This window comes from Coptis chinensis, chromosome 5 (genome assembly GCF_015680905.1).
Source record: "Coptis chinensis isolate HL-2020 chromosome 5, ASM1568090v1, whole genome shotgun sequence".
In the NCBI taxonomy this organism is placed as follows: Eukaryota; Viridiplantae; Streptophyta; class Magnoliopsida; order Ranunculales; family Ranunculaceae; genus Coptis; species Coptis chinensis.
In genome coordinates this window covers 96,625,148-96,642,703 of record NC_141460.1, presented here as the reverse complement: position 1 = coordinate 96,642,703, position 17,556 = coordinate 96,625,148, and the positions used below count along the sequence as shown (strand labels likewise).

Here is a 17,556-nt window from a genome sequence, read left to right as displayed (position 1 = left end):
TATGTATATATACTTGGGTTTGAAACCTAAGCCCAACACAGACTCGGGCCCAGAAATCAGGCCCATATATCCCAAATCCAATCCAACAAATTTTCAATAAATAAATAAATACGTATTTTAAATACGGCCATTATAATGATGATGGTGAAGAAAGTGATGACAATCAACAACAAAATGACGGCTATAATGCCTGAGCACCAAAACTAATATGTTTGTTAGACACATGCAGTGCATATCATACATGCATAGTGGTGTTTGCATGTATATTAAAGAAGGTCATAATTGGTATTAATAAAAAATAACTTGCTGACGTCAGCCCGAAAATGTCCTTATAGCGAAATTATTAATGATAGATGCTGATGTCAGCCCGTTTTTGTCCTAAAACCATAATTATTGGTCAACCCTGCCTAAAACCGAAATTATTGGTCAATTTATGTGTTTGGGCCTAAATCTTTGTTACAGAGAAAAGGCCCATTGGACAGAATTGGAGATTAATTTAGCTTCTAGTTTGGGTCGACAGATAATTATGGCTTAAGGACAAACTGGGTTGATCAATTTCTGAAATACGATATTATCCTCATTTAAGTTTTTATCAGTTAAACCAAAATCCCATGTGATTTTTCAATTTTGTTTTTAACCCTTAGCACACTCACATTTTATGTTATGACTAACATGAGAAATTTCATTTATTTCATATTGTACACATGTATAGTGGCGTTTGCATGTTTGTTGCACACATGTATAATGGTGTGTGCATGTGTGGTAGGCACATGCATAATGGTGTTTGCATGTATATTAGAGAATGTCACAATTGGTATTAATAAAAAATAACTTGCTGATGTCAACCCGAAAATGTCCTTATAGCGAAATTATTAATGATAGATGTTGATGTCAACCCGTTTTTGTCCTAAAACCGTAATTATTGGTCAACAAGGCCTAAAACCAAAATTATTGGACAATTTATGTGTTTGGCCCTAAATTCATATAAAAAAACTCCAACTATAAATTTGTAAAATACTTTTTAGATCTAATTGTTTCCATCTTTCAGTTAGTTGATTTGTGTGTTGTGAAATTGTGATTAGTGATTTAAGATATGAAAAAACATTTATCTTCTTCTCCATCTAGCAAAAAAAAACTCCAACTAGAAATTTGTAATTTTTGTTGAGATCTAGTTGTTTTCATATTTGAGTTAGTTTATTTATGTGTTGTAATTAGTGATTTAAGTTATAAGAAAACATTTTATTCTCTTATGACAAACACTCTTCTCACTTTTCAATTATAAATTATTGATAATTGATGAAGAATAATTAAATCGATTTCGGCACCGGTTAGACAAGCAATTGAACAACAATTGAATTTCTTTTTCAAATTCTCGAATTTTGTGTTAATCAATTGTGTGATTTATATCGATTTTGATATTATTGTCATCGATGATATTTTTAAGTTTGGAGTAGTAATTCGATACATATGCAAAAACCACTATACATGTGTACAACACACATGCAACACGTACACCACGATGCATGTGTATACGAACATACATGCACACACCATTATGCATATGTATAACACACATGCAAACACCACTATGCATGTGTATATCACACATAAACCTCATTATGCATGTATATAACACATATGCAAACACTATACATGCATATGTATACATGTGCATAACACACATGCAAACACTACTATACATGTGTATACCACACATGCACACATCATTATACATATGTGCAACAAACATGCAAACATCAATATATGGCATGTGTCAAACAAACATGCAAACTAAAATGGGCCTCTCTATATATACAAACTCTTACACGGGTGTGGGTCATAAATTCGGGTTAACCCGGTGGGTAAAACTCCAAATTCCTCCTTGCCTATAAAATACCTCTCCCTCCTCATTTTCATCTCTGTATTCAATCTAGGGTTCGCGGGAGCTCCACTCAAATTCTCATCATCTCTGTATTTGAAATTCTAAAAGTTTTAGAGAGAGAAGAAGAAAGATGGGAGAAAGAAAAGTATTGAACAAATATTTCCCACCGGATTTCGATCCAGCAAAACTTCCAAGAAGACGTCAACCTAAGAATCAGCAGATCAAAGTACGAATGATGCTTCCGATGAGTATTAGATGTAATACTTGTGGTAATTACATTTATAAAGGCACTAAATTCAATTCCAGAAAAGAAGATGTTCTTGGCGAGGTAAAGTTTTAAGTTTTTTCTTTCTATCAAGTTTAAAAAAAATGCTTATTTACTAATCCTGTAGTTTTTTTTTAATTGCAGACATATTTGGGAATTCAAATATTCAGGTTCTACTTCAAATGCACCAAATGCTCAGCTGAACTGACTATGAAGACTGACCCGCAGAATTCAGACTATGTTGTTGAGTCAGGTGCTACCCGCAACTTTGAGCCTTGGCGTGCAGAGGATGAGGTAAAACAATTTGTTTATGAGTTTTATTAAAGTAATTGAAGAATTGATTGCTAAGGCTGTATGTATATTTTCTTTCAGGCAGCAGACAAAGAACAGAGAAAACGGGACGGTGAAGAAATGGGGGATGCCATGAAATCATTGGAAAACAGAACCTTGGATTCTAAAAGAGAGATGGACATACTTGCCGCTCTAGATGAAATGAAGTCTATGAAGGTAGGTGCTAAAACATTTTAGTGATTTTTTTTCATAGGAGGATTTAGCATAATCTTGATGTTGAACACGCGATTTATATTATTTTTTTGGTATTTTGTTGTTTTTCAGTCTAGACATGCTGGTGTGAGTGCTGATGAGATGCTTGAGGCCTTGAAACGCACTGCCGAGGAGAAGGTAATATGTTTTTTTTTTTGTAAACTCATTTTATGATGTTAATCATAATAATGTGGAATGATTGATCAATGTACTTGAACTTTACAGTGAACTTAAAACGCTAAATCAATTGGCTTAAAATGCAACACCTACTTCTGAGTTTCATGAATGCTTTAATTGCCACTAAGAATGTGTAAGTAGGCATTCTTTGGATTAGTCAAAGCTTATTGCGAGCGCATGGGTGCAACGTAAAATCGACTGTCAATGATAAAGACAAGAGACTTTACATTGAGAGTCGTGGTTCCATTGCATCATACACGTAATCGTCGTTTAAACACCCTTAAGTCTTTATCATATGAAATGTACACTTTTTTTTCTTTCAAAGAAAACACAAATCTGTATCTAGCTGCAGGTGAAAAAAACATTCTTAGCAAGTGACATTATTATGGGTCTAAATTCCTTTTTCTAGATTTTTACTTGGAGCTGATGTGTTTGTACTAGATTTTTCTAGAATGTTGACATGTTTATGCATTTGACAGGAGAAAAAGTTGTATGAAGAGGATGAAGCTCTTGTGAAAGCACTATTTCAGGTAAGTGTATTTCACATACACTTCCGTTCTGCTTCTGTTTTGTTTTTGCGACTTCATTGACAAAAAAGGTGTTGTCAATCATACATCCCACTAAATCATATTATTTTGATGTAGGTTCCAAGAACTATCATTCGACGGATTGATGATGATGAGATTGAAGAAGATGAAGATTTGGATTTAACAACTAATGATGATGAACCAAGAAATTCCAATGCCAAGGTATGCTTGTAGGGTGTTTGATGAGTTTAATCCTTTGACAATCAAATTTTTTATGCTTGCTCTATTCCAAGTAAAATTATAATTTTTATATAAAATATATATAAGCCGTACCCATATCCTAAATTTTAAAAAGTTGTGTTGTACCTCGTACCCGTATCTGGGTGTCATAGCCTACGGCCTACTACAGTTCCCCTTCATGTCCATTCCCATTTACCCAACAAAACAGCTTCACAAGAAGGGATTATAGGGACTCCCGGTCTCCCACCACAAGGTTCTCTTTTTGCAACAATTTTGTTTTTGCTTACTGCTTATGATTTGAATCTTTGGATTGATATATAAGTTGAGACATTAGCTCAACTGTGGAAACAGTTGATGCTAATGGGAACCTATCCATCTTTATCTGTTTGGCCTTCCCTCCAGGCGTCGTCTTGGATTAAGACTTAATATGATGTGTTTCATTTGTTTTTTTTGGTTTTATCTGGTTGAATGGGGATCATGCATGTACGCATATGTACCTGAAGATCTATACATATACGTATGCTATCTTTTATTGTATGTGCAAATTTTCAATTCTAAGATAACGAGATGCTGATTCAACGTCTGAAAAATTCTTAATGTTTGTTCTTGCAGAGGGCAAAAATTTCAATAGACCATGGGAACCCAACAGATTTTTTGAGCAAAAACAGTATTTTCGACGCATCCAAAGATAAAGGTATACTCTTCCTTTTGATTATATTTCATCTGATAATTTTGTTGAAGTAACTTTAATTTAATTTCCAGCATCCTTCCTCGAAATTTGGTGACTTGGTTTTAAATTCAGCATCAATGTTTACGAATTATTTTTAACCAATTTCTTTTAGCTTCCACGACCTTGTCTCTTGGAGGACCGAGGACGTATACTCCAAAATGAGCTTCCTGCATCTTTTCCCCTGTATGATATATAAGCATTTTTCTGCGGTTGTTTTAAAATAAATTTGTCAATTTAAAAAAATATATATATTTGTGATCTATATATGATCTGTTTAAGTCTGGCTTTTAGACTTTGGTGCATATGTGGGTTGGTTCAGATATCCATAGGATCAGATGGTCCAAAGTGGTATGAGGAGACATTTTTTAGGGCCATTTCTCAAATTTTGATCATGATATTTCTAGTAAAGGTCAATGGTTTGATCAAGATATACGTGGTTGAAGTAAACAATCCCTAGCATGGTGCATGAAAAATCCCTCATGCATTATAGAGCATCTTTTAGTGATTAATTAATACTCAGGAAAGCTGTATTTCGTTCCTGCTAACAGAAGTGCTTTTGTTGGAACAACAATTTCAGATGGTGCCAAGTGTTCAAAGAATGCAAAATTCATTGTTAAGTCTCCTTTTATATCAATCTCAGTTGTCAAGAAGCCTTCTGTGGCAGATGCTGAAGACAGGCCAGGAGAAGGAAAGAATCAAGAGAAGGAATCCCATATCATCAAGGCAAACGCAACGTTACAGGCTCTTGGCCAAGATTATGGTAGTGATGAAGATTGATTTCTAATGTATAACTCTTTGAATTTGTATATTTTTTTTTCCTTCCAAGCAAAAGGGAAGAGAAAAAATACTGTACTTTTAACTCCTGCACAATCAGAAAGTACAGTTCAAATTGTTACTGGTGCACTTGGCCGAAATTGTATCCAAGCTTGCACCTTGTGGCAAAGTTTTGATGTTAAGCAGCTGAACTTTGACTTTTCTTTTTCTTTTTATTAATTATGGACTGGATAGGCAAAGTTTTGATGTTAAGCAGCTGAACTTTGACTTTTCTTTTTGTTTTTATTAACTATGGATTGGATCTTGTAGTCCGTAATCCATTCAAATGGTGATGTCTGATACAAATTGGCTAGGGAATTACAATACCAATGCTAAATCAGCTGCTTCCATTGACTGAAGATAGGGACTGTGTGTGTGTTGGGGGGGTGGTGGTGGTTGTGCTCGACTTCCCTCTTCGAATCAATGCTTTAGCTCTAAATCAACTAGTTTTATGTCAGTCTAAGTTTCAAGCAACAGAATGTCCGTGAAATATCAAGATGGAAACTTCTATTGCAACTGGAAGTTAGGAACTCTAATGTTCTAATCCAAGAGCAAGACGATACCAGCAATGTCATCACACAAAAATAAAAATCCATGCTGCAACTCCAATGCCATTCATTGTTCTGGTAATTTTTCAATATTCTTTAAATATGACAACCAACATTCTTGGGTGACAAGATCATTGTCCTCTGGTAATTCTTCAATATTCTTTAAATATGACAACCAACATTCTTGGGTGACAAGATCATTGTCCTCTGGTAATTCTTCAATATTCTTTAAATATGACAACGAACATTCTTGGGTGACAAGATCACAAGAGGCTCCCACTTAGAAATGTTGGTAGTTGAACTTTTGATAATACAAGAAATTGTGCTAGAGAGCTTGGTTTAAGAAAAAAAACTTAAAATCCAGACTAATAAATTTTTTGGGTTTTAATACCCCTAATTTCTTTTCATCGGCATGGCATAAGTATTGTTTTATAGAAAATTATTAGAATTTGGGCTTTTGACTCGAGACCAGCCAGCCACCTGTGATTTTTTGAGATAATTTTTTTACTTTTTCGCCCTTGCAAAATAACTACTTAGCAGATAAATAACCGCCCTTAATTTATTTTTTGTTCTTCTTCTTTACATATATTTTTTTAGTTTATGCAATCATCATTCTTTTAATCTCCTCTCAATTTAATCTCTTATTAAAAACGCATGATGCTAATCCATGAGCCAAAACAATTCATGATCATCTAATGAGCAAAACACTGTTTAGAGAGCAATGAACAAATGTCCTGCAGTAGAGGCAGCAATGAAACCCACAATGATATCTCAGATCCTAATTTTTCTTTGGTTCACATCGGAAGTTCGAGCTCGCTGATACAGATTTAATGGTTTGTAGGAGCGATCAAGAATCATGAATGGAAAAAAATTGTTTGAAAAACTACATTTGTGTGTGTGAGTTTATTAAATTCCTTTGCATTACCCTTTGTTTGGGCATAGAATTATACAGAGTTATAAAATGTGAATTTACTTTGACAAAGTTGTGGGAGTGTGTAATTTTTTATGGAAGGTGTAGGAGAACACCTTACTTTTACCTGGTTGATGTTCAACAGTTTCGGTTTGTGATTATCAATAGTATTAATGGTGTATTTTTTTTCTTTTACTTGACTGTACTTTTCCTCAACACCTTGTATCTCTGATGTTTGTTATGTCAGTTTTGATGCACATGACTCTCCCCTTATTTTATAGGTTTATAAATCCCCCATCTTAATCTTAAAATCAGTGGTTTTGAATTGTATGGATACACTTGCAGATTCTATGAAAAACGTTTTACTGAATGCAAACATTTTAAAATGCAGATGCACCACGTTATAAACGTATACATTTTAAAATGCAGATGCACCATGTTATAAACTTATATATTTTAAAATGCAGATGCACTACGTTATAAACTTATACATTTTAAAATGCATACACACCACGCATTTTAAAATGCAGATACAAAATGCATTTGATTATTTATTTTGTGGGTTTGATTAACTACTATTAAATGCAACGGGTTGGTTTAGGGTTTAGGCTTATGGTCTAGTTGATAGGGGTTAGGGTTTAGTGTTTTAAGGTTTAGGGTTTAGGCTTAGGGTCTAGTTTATAGGGGTTAGGGTTTAGTGTCTTAAAGTTTAGGGTTTAGGCTTAGGGTCTAGTTTATAAAGATTTTGGGTTTAGTGTCTAGTGGTTTGGGGTTTAGACTTAACGACTAGTGTCAAATGCCTCCACAAAATATTGGAGGCATAATATTTTTAGTTTTTTCATTATATGTAAAGGCAAGTGATTATAAGTGAAATTTTTGTGTGAAATTCAAATTTTTGTTTTGCATCCCACTACGTTACTGGGTAGATAGTCGGTTATGCTTGTTTCCAAGTGAGGATATTTTCGTCTATTCCTAGTAAAGTTGGGTAACAAATGGTCAGTTCCATATTCTGGCCAAATTGGAGTATTAAATTATAATTTTTTTTAAGAGGAGTCTTATGACTACTAAATATTTATAACTAATTCCTCTAGCCTAATTTTCTGTTTGTTAATAATTCTCCCTGGAGAGAATGTATTATAATCCTTGTTACCAATTCGGGATACGGCAAAAATTCGATACGGGAATAATTCGAGAATTATTCGGTGATTCAAAAAAACAGTACGGTCAAATATTCACAATATGGCAATTATGCGGTGTTTAATTAATACTTGTTTTAAACGTTTGGTTGCAAAAATTTAGAAGTAAAAAATTCGTAATGTTATGTTAGTAAATATTAATAATAGTTGTCATTCTTTATAAAATAACAAACATATCTAAACAATTTAGCTACAAAAATATTGAAACCAATTGAATAGTCCACATAGGTTCCTTCATTTTTTTTTCTTGGATTGAAATTACCGTTCAAATTTCAAAATACATACACACCATGACATGATAATTTAAATATTGCCAAAAATATATAAAAGCAAAGTTTTTAGATTAATTTATCACTAAAAATGTAAAAATAGGGACTTAAAGTGAGATAAAGGACATAAAAAATAACAAAAACATAACCAAATTTTCATTTTTTTTTTAAATTTTTGGAGCCGAATTTTTAAGCCGAATTTTTCAAAAATTCGACAAAATCCGCATTATTCGTTTCAAGGCAAAAAATCGCGAATTATTGCAAATCTTTCAAACATTCGGAAGTATTATACGTTTTGCCCTTCAAAAATTCGATTCGCGAATAATTCGGCGAATTGCTAACAAAGATTCTAATACAGTTAAATATCCTCTCTCTTTAAGTTTATAATAACCAAGTTCTTCACTTGTGTTTTTCAGCAAGAGGACGTGGTTCGTTAGCTCTATCACTTCATGACCCTTGTGCCAAACACCATGGAAAACTTCCATCTTTATAGAATATTTCTTTGCCCAAGAGCACTATACTCCGTAATCTTTCATAACCCACATCTTTGCCTCACCAAGATATATACAAGTACCAAAAAATCAAAGGCCTTCACTTAATACCATCAACTCCGTAATGTGAAACCCAGTCTTAGCAGGCATTGGGAATACGTTAAATATTAAAAGCAACAATAAGGAATTCGAAAACTCCCAAATTAGTTACCCGGCCAATGAAAACATCCATTTAAAACCACACTACACTGATTCATGTCATGAACGTCTCAACCCCGTCAAAAGCATTTAAAGAGTTGCTCAAGTTCTGAAACAGTACCCGAATCACCTTGTATTCATTATGAACAAAATCAAAACCATAGATGGATATAAGGGGTGTGACCGCCCCAGGCACCCTTGAGATTAGAAAGGCTCCACTATCACATAACTAATTGCCTAGAAAATTACAATAACAAATCTGAAAATTACAATAACAAATTAATTGAAAATTACACCACTATCCTATTTCTTCTTCTTTTCTCACTTTCTCTCATCCTTTTGTTTTTTTTCAAATATGAAATTATTCCATTCTTTCTCTCAATCAATTTCTCTTGAAATTTATTGTTCTCCAACCAAACAAATCAGATTTGAGAAAACAATATTAAGATTTGAAAATTTTGTTTCTTCCACTCAAAACCATATTTGAGATTTGTCTACTTTTTCAATTCAAAGATGAAATCTCTTCGAATATGAAAGTCAAGTTTTTTTCAATTCAAAGATGAAATCTCTTTTCGTTATTGTTCATTTCAAATAATTTTGCATAAATTATGATCGACCTGTTTTCTCTATGAAAATTTAATTTTTCATAAGTCAAGTTACTGTATAAATTTAAATTTACATAAATAAGTTATGTCGGATATCAGTTGTAGTAATCTACTATGTAAGAATACATTTTAAAAGGTCGTCTAGAATTACATGAGTTCGTTATGTCAGATGTTAGATTGGTCAATTTCAAATAAATGCTATGTGAAAACAATTTATCATGCATAAGTTTTTTGTTTATTTGTAAACTTGTAAACACACTATTCTAATTAAATTTAAATTTTCATAGATCAAGTTACTATATAAATATAAGTTTTCATAGCTCCAGTGACTATGTAAATATAGTTTAATATATATATAACTACGTAAAAATACATTTACATATAGTCTGTCAGGTGACAGGAAATTTTCAATCCCAAAAGAGTAAAAAAGGAAATAAGATAAAATGGGAAATAAAAACATACCAGATTTTATCTCTTTTTAAACAAAAACAGAGAAGTTATTTAATGAGACTTAAATAATATGGAGGTTATGTGGTATGGCGGCATAGCTAGTAAATTCGTGGACGGTAAAAATTCGATACGGAAATTATTCGTCAAAAATTGCGCCGTATAGGTCGATAGAAGGGAGTTTTATACTCAACCGAGTTAGAACCAAGGGGGCTGAGTCTCATTTCTTGGTCCTCTGATTAGGAATTTGTTGTTATATATAAACTTCTCCTAGGGTCGGCCCTAGGCCTATGCTGTTTAAGGCTTTGTATAGGCCTATAACACCCCGTCTTTTAATTTCTTTTCCTATAATAATATTACTATTAATAATAATAATAATAATGTAAATAAATAAAACAGAGATAAGATATCCAGTAGTTTTGGATAAAAGCCCGTAAGTAAGTAGATAGGTTTAAAACCCTTGTTTTTCGGGGAGGTTTTAAAAACTAGAAAATAGGGGTTTCTCACGTAGAGTTTTTAGGGAAAAAACAAAACGAGAGTTTTAGAAAAAAAAAAGAGAGTTTTACTAAGAAAAAAAAAAAAAGTGGTGGTTGAACAAGAAAGATCGTCCCGGTTTACGACAAATCGACTTCTTAGTCTTTGGGGTTTTCGCTTTGGAAAGTTGTTCGGGTTTATAACAGTGAGTGCATATTTTACATTTTATTTTTGTTTACCATCGATTTTGTGATACGAGGTACTGTTCACATGATGCTTTATTTAGCCAATACGATATACTGTGTAGTGTAAACTTAATATATAACTTGGAATAAATCTAAAGTGATTGCTGGCTATGAACAAACTGGATAATTTATGTATTCAGGAATTGGTTGGATGGAGAGTTGTGGGTTCGGAGGTTGTCAAAACCTTGAACCCACCCAAAACGCCCTCTTCTTGTTTTTCATTAGAATTCGGTCCTGTATAGTTTTACTGAACTTTTCTGTTGTTGGGTTGGTATATATTGTATGGTGATGTTAACTGTTGTGTTACCATTGAACTTATATGATTGGTGTTTGGGTTGATTGGGTGAGGGGGAAGCCTTGAAACAGCCATTAATGGCGTTCGACCAAGACCCCCAAACCGTCCTGATTTGTAATGGGTTGTTTGAATGTTTTGTTGTTTGGTTTTTGTGGGGTTTTAGTTGAGGATGGAAACCGAGTGGTTTCGGTGTGGTTGGCTGTTGTTTGAATGATGGTGAAGCTTTCACCGGAGCGTTAATGGCGTGGGATGCGATTTCTGCAGTATGATGAAATCATGAATTGTTAGGATAGGTGTGTAGGGGTTTTTGTGGGGATGAAAACCGCTGGGTTTGTTTTAGATATGGATGACCGGTGGTGTCTGTAAAGCGGTGGAGGCGCTGGTGGAAGTTTTGGTGAGGAAGGAGATGAACAGTGTATCACGATTTGGGCTTGGGCCAAATCGTGATGGGCTCGTATGTTAAAACCTTTGGATTTTATTTTTGGGCCTTTGGGTTAGAAGAGTTTGTGGACTCTGACTTTGACTGACGACCGAGTGGACTCGACTTTGATTGACGAGTGGACTTTGACTTTGACTTTGACCAGGGTTGACTTTGACCAGTTGACCCAAAAATTTGACTTTTTCATAAAATTATGATTCGGTCTATTAGGATAAGTCTAGGACTATTAGCATGTTTGACTTAGGCTAAGACCTTTATAAATATATTTGTGTACGTGTATTTACTGCTTTGTGATTTTTCAGTCTTTTACGATACACAACGTTATGACATTTATATATCCATGAAATTAATAACGCGTAAACCAAAAATACTTGAATCAAGGTATTCCTTCGTTCTCTGAAATAATATATACAATAAAGTTCAATAATGCGTAAACAAAATTTACCGCACCCTTTTAGAACTCTCCACGCCTCAAGTTTTGGAATTGAGTTTTTATATGGTGATGAAGTCATATGTTAGGTGGGCATTTATTGAATGTGCCATAAATGGCCCGTTAAGCGTTATATAAGGGTATTCATTGAATGTCCATGAATGACCGGATTCATTGGTTTGAATGACCGGATGGTTTGGACCCCCCTAAAAGAGGAACTAAGGTATTAAGCCTTGCGGAGTTAGTTGTATTCCTTGAGTGTAATGGGAATGTAGGATTGGGTATTCCTTGAATGTGGCGAATGACCGGGGCATTCATTGAATGTGCCATGAATGGCCCGTTAGTGATATGATAGGTATTCCTTGAATGTGGCGGGAATGACCTAAGGTGTTCATTGAATGTGTCATGAATGACCTGAGTTTTTGTGCCCAAAGAGGCTGTGAAATATGTGTATGAAAGCCCAGAGATGGCTATGATATTGTGGTATTCGGTGGGAGAGAGGCACACAGGAATGTGTGATTTGGCAAATGTGTGGAGTGCAAATCGTGGAGTAGGTACTAAAGGGTGGGTGTATAAGAAAAGTAATTGATTAATTTATAAGAGAAATTGATTTGATTATGCGAGCGTGTTGGGTTTACCTTTGAATACATATAGGATATCTACATATGTTATATATACAAGTTCTAACTTTCTTTTGTAGGAGGGTAGGACTTAATAATATTTTGTGCAGGGACGCGGTCCTACCCTAATACAACAATGGATATTGGTAAGTATTAATTCAAGTATTTAGATATTAAAACGAGTTATTAAAATGAGTTAATATAATGGAAGTTTTGCTTGGGAAGAAACTATGCCGGTTGAGATGACGGAACTACCTTTCTTCCCAGCTGAGAATGATTAGGTTATGATAGAGTTAAAGTGTTAGTTGGATAAGAAAAGATTTGAATGTTTATATGTGGTTAGTCTACTCATACCAAAGAAATTCCATTTTGTTTGACCCATGTTTGCTTTGTTTTGTTAGCGTGGGTGTGTTCTTAGAACACAGTGGAAGGCGATGGAACCGCTGGCGTGTGATTGGGATTCGTGCCTGGAGCAGTCCGTTAGTTTTCTTTTAGGTCTGATTCTTTATTGGAAGGATGTAATAATGTAGTTTACCTTTTTCATGGCATGAGAACCTGGTAGTGAGGAATTTTATTTTGAGAGTTGGTTTGACGTTTTATTTGGACGAATGATATCTTAATAAAGCAATGGCGGATAATTATTGGGATTATTTTTAATTTATGTTGTTTCTTTTATGACATGGCTGTTAGGGTTTTGTATGTGTAGTATCTTCCGTCATAGTCTGGGTTTTAAACAAGTGAACCTAGTGATGTTTGAGATTTTTTATATTTCAAATATTCACTTTGTTATTGTTTAGAAATTCGGGCTGTGACAAGGCCCCAATATAAACAAAAAGTAAAAGGCCCCGTGAAGCTCTTAAACGCCCAAGTGATAGAAACCCACACAAAAGCCTAGACTTATCCGTGTAGAATTTGGATTCGTTTTCTATACGAACTCGGATTGCTCTTGATCTATATAAATATAAACTTACCATACAATCTCTCGTCACTCGGCAAGGTACTTACTTTTTTTTCCCCTATTTTCCTTAAGAAGAAATTACTATTTGTGATTCTTTTCTTTCCGTCGTTAGTTTCTCATTACGTTTCAAGAGTTACTATTTGTGACTCTTTTTAACAAACTTCCACTACCGCACCCCCAAAAATTTCACAAAAAAACTAATAAAAAAATTTCAATAAACCAACATTTTCTTTACTTATTTTTTTGCCCTTACAAAATTATATTTATCATTTATCATTTATCATTTATTTTGAGTATAAAACCACTAAAGAGTAGGGCTGGCAATGGGTCGGGTAAGAACCCGATACCGATCCGTCCGAACCAATAAAAGCGGTCCACTATTGGACAAAAATCCCCAAATTGGTTCTCGATTAAGTATGTACCCGAACCGTTTGGGCCTAATCAAAAAATTTTTAGTCTTAAATTTTCCTCCAAAAATTTCATTATAAATTTAAAGTTCCAAAATAAGATATGCATTTTATTACTTTTTTTTTTACATAATAAAAATATGGTTTCTATTTTTGCCATTCATTATGTCTTTTTATTTGTATATCTTGTTTTTGTGTTTAGCAAAAAAAAAATTATTTATTTTATATCATTTATGATCATTTTAAAAACTCATTTCACCGGGTCATTTATCATTTTGGTTTGAATATCCGAATCAAAAAAAAAAGTTTTCCACTCAAATATCCATTTGGGACAAATGTGTCTTTAAATGTTTGATTTGGTTAATCCGACCGATTAAAACAAATAGTCAAAGGGACAAATGCCCTTTAAATGTTTGATGGGTTAATGAGATTAAACAAATAGTCAATTCAAATCACTTATAACAAATTCTAATCACTTATAATAAGCCTAAGCTCTTCCTTTCACTCACAATTCTTAAAACAAGCGGCTGACCTCAACTAAAAAAAACAAAAAACAAATTCAGAAATGACTTGTGGCGTAATTTGTCGTTGCACGCTTGTCCTAATTATTTGTAAAACTCATTATCATTATCAATAAAATTTTCACTTAAAAAAATAAACAAAAAACAAAACAAAACAAAAAATAATAATAATAAAACAAGGTAACTTTTTACTTTCAATGTTAATCTTTTATAGTTTTCTCCATATGATAGTAGGGTTATATAAACTTATAATATTATATGAAATTAACAATTTGTCGAATTATTGTAGACTTGTGGACTAGATTATGTAGATATATATATAGACATATTAATATCAATTAATGACTTAAGTGATTCAATTCTTAGTAGTCAATGCATTCTAGTTTTATGAATTGAAATAAATGCATAATTTTATTGATTTTTATTGTTTAGACATTATGACAAAAAAATAAAAAAAAAAAATAAAAAATTGCATACTTCTTTTTTATGATGGGGTAGGGTGGGGTGTCCACATAATCTTACACCCTCTGGCTTAGAATCTTGGCTCCGTCCCTCATCAAAACCAAAGCCAGATGCAATCGGAAAGTTATGGTCATTATTTGATTCCTCCAGTTCAGGCATAACAATACAATCTCCTATAAATGGGATTGGATATATATATATATATATATATATCCTTACATATATATTATAGCTATACCCTCTTGGCTCTATTTTTCAAGGCTTCATAGAGTCTCCAACTTTTTCTAAACTCTAATTACGGAAAAAAAAAAAAAAAAAAAAAAAAAAAATCTTTAGATATATATTATAGTTATACCCTCATCAATCTATTTTTTGGAGCACTCTAGAGACTCTAATTTTTTCTAAACTCTATTACTAATTATGAAAAAGTAGGATATAAATAAATAAACAATCTCATCTAGAGATTCACAGAATGTCCAACTTTTTTAAACAATATAGCTAATTAAAAAAAAAAAAAAAAACTAAATTGCAAAAAATAATATTTTCAACCAAAAACGATTTTCCTAAAACCCTTACGCCACAAAGAATAGTTTTCACACTAATCTCAGATGAAGTTTAACATAACAAAGTTTCTTACTAGAAAATGATAATGAAACAATGAAAGAACAAATGAAAAAATGAATTAAGTTGCTTAAACATTTACTTTATGAATTTGTTAACCACACATGTAACTGGAAAAAAGGGAAAAAAAAGGTAAACTAATCATAAAATAAGTAATAGTGTACACCAAAAACAAATAAAATTGTATTGTATGCAATATATATATGGGCATAACAAATAAAGTTGAATCAATTTGAGGTGTAAAATTTAGTCATAGTTAAGGATTTCAAAAACCACATGCCACAATAATTACGATATATTCTAATTAAATTTATAAATTTTATAATTTCCAATTTTAGCGGAATAACGAGATTCAGTTAAAACGGACTTTGGCTTAAATAAATTATATAACTATTGATTTAGTTAAAATAGACGTTGGGCTTAAATAAATTATATACCAAACCAAACCAAACCAAAATAAATTATATTTGGAAAATTAAATTATATAAAAAATAACATCACAAAATATATAATAGCAATTGGGAAAAAAAAAAACCCCCCAGTAATAACAAATATTTTCATATATATATAATACTGTATGAAACTAACGTCAAAGAACAATTACCGAGAAACAGAAAACTAGATGCAAATACATTGAACTAACCTCAAATAATATTTAACAGAAAATCGAAAATTGGATGCACATGCAAACATTAAACTAATAAACTAATCTAAAAAATTAATTAATGGATAATTAGAATATTGATACAACTGCATTAAACTAACCTCAAAAAATAATTAACGGAAAATCAAAACTTGGATGCAAATACATCAAACTAACACCAACAAATAATTGTCGAAAAATCGGAAACTTGATGCAAATGCATTGAACTAACCCTCAGAGATTAAATTATCGAGAAATCGGAAACTGGATGCAACTGTATTGAACTAACCTAAAAAAAAATAAGTAAATTACAAAAAACAATATTTTCAACCAAAAACGATTTTCCTAAAACCCTTATGCCACAAAGAATAGTTTTCACACTAATCTCAGGTGAAGTTTAACATAACAAAGTTTATTTCTAGAAAATGATAATGAAACTACGAAAGAACAAATGAAAAAAATAAATTGAGTTTCTTGAACATTTACTTTATGCATTTGTTAACCACACATGTGACTGGGAAAAAAAAAAAAACTAATCATAAAATAAGTAATAGTGTATACCAAAAACAAATAAAATTGTATTGTATGCACAATATATATGGGTCTAACAAATAAAGTTGAATCAATTTGAGGTGTAAAATTTAATCATAGTTAAAGATTTCAAAAACCATAGGCCACAATAATTACGACATATTCTAATTAAATTTATGAATTTTATAATTTCCAATTTTAGAGGAATAACGAGATTCAGTTAAAACGGACGTTGGCTTAAATAAATTATATAACTATTGATTTAGTTAAAGTAGACGTTAGGCTTAAATAAATTATATACCAAACCAAACCAAAACAAATTACATATGAAAAATTAAATTATACAAAAAATAACACAAAATATATAATAGCAACTGGAAAAAAAATATAATAACAAATATTTTCAAATATATATAATACTGCATGAAACTAACGTCAAAGAACAATTAATGAAAAACAGAAAACTAGATGCAAATACATCGAACTAACCTCAAATAATATTTAACAAGAAATCGGAAATTGGATGCACATGCAAGCATTAAACTAATCTTAAAAATTAATTAATGGACAATCAGAATATTGATACAAATGTATTAAACTAACCTCAAAGAATAAATAACAGAAAATCAAAACTTGAATGCACATACATCAAACTAACACCAACAAATAATTATCGAAAAATCGGAAACTGGATGCAAATTCATTGAACTAACCCTCAGAGATTAAATTACCGGGAAAACGAAAACTGGATGCAACTGTATTGAACTAACCTAAAAAAATAACTATAAATTGGAAACAGGATGCAAATACGTGAAACTAATATTTACAAATAATTAACGAGAAATCGAAAACCGGATGCAACTACACTAAACTAATTTCAAAAAATAAATTTGATACAAATGCATTGAACTAACCTCAAGAAATAATTAACGGAAAAGCAGAAATTGGATGCAAATTCATTGAACTAACCTCAAACAATAATTAACGGTAAATCAGAAACTAGATACAAATACAACCTCATCGAATAATAAACGAGAAATCGAAAACTGGCCGGATGCAAATGTATTAA

At 32.2% G+C, this 17,556-nt stretch overlaps 1 protein-coding gene across 2 annotated transcripts; it reads left to right on the top strand.

Annotated features, from left to right (window-relative positions):
• Positions 1 to 1,917: 1,917 nt before the first annotated feature.
• On the top strand, positions 1,918 to 5,390 carry LOC147500592 (coiled-coil protein (DUF572)). Of its 2 annotated transcripts, none has more exons than XM_086562186.1 (8): positions 1,918 to 2,210; positions 2,292 to 2,441; positions 2,520 to 2,654; positions 2,763 to 2,828; positions 3,347 to 3,397; positions 3,512 to 3,616; positions 4,247 to 4,328; positions 4,942 to 5,390. In XM_086562186.1, exons 1-8 carry the CDS (start codon positions 2,013 to 2,015, stop codon positions 5,139 to 5,141), a joined length of 987 nt encoding a protein of 328 aa, XP_086418312.1. In that variant the 5' UTR covers positions 1,918 to 2,012; the 3' UTR covers positions 5,142 to 5,390. The 2 variants fall into 2 exon arrangements, with proteins under 2 accessions (XP_086418312.1, XP_086418311.1); XM_086562185.1 differs by having other exon boundaries at positions 4,933 to 5,337.
• Positions 5,391 to 17,556: the final 12,166 nt, after the last annotated feature.

What these genes read in the sequence shown, in the direction of transcription:
- LOC147500592 (XM_086562185.1), top strand. Translation starts at nt 2,013, where the DNA reads ATGGGAGAAAGAAAAGTATTGAACAAATATTTCCCACCGGATTTCGAT. An exon ending in CTTGGCGTGCAGAGGATGAG is followed by an intron (nt 2,442 to 2,519) that starts GTAAAACAATTT and finishes ATTTTCTTTCAG; the next exon opens with GCAGCAGACAAAGAACAGAG. An exon ending in ATGAAATGAAGTCTATGAAG is followed by an intron (nt 2,655 to 2,762) that starts GTAGGTGCTAAA and finishes GTTGTTTTTCAG; the next exon opens with TCTAGACATGCTGGTGTGAG.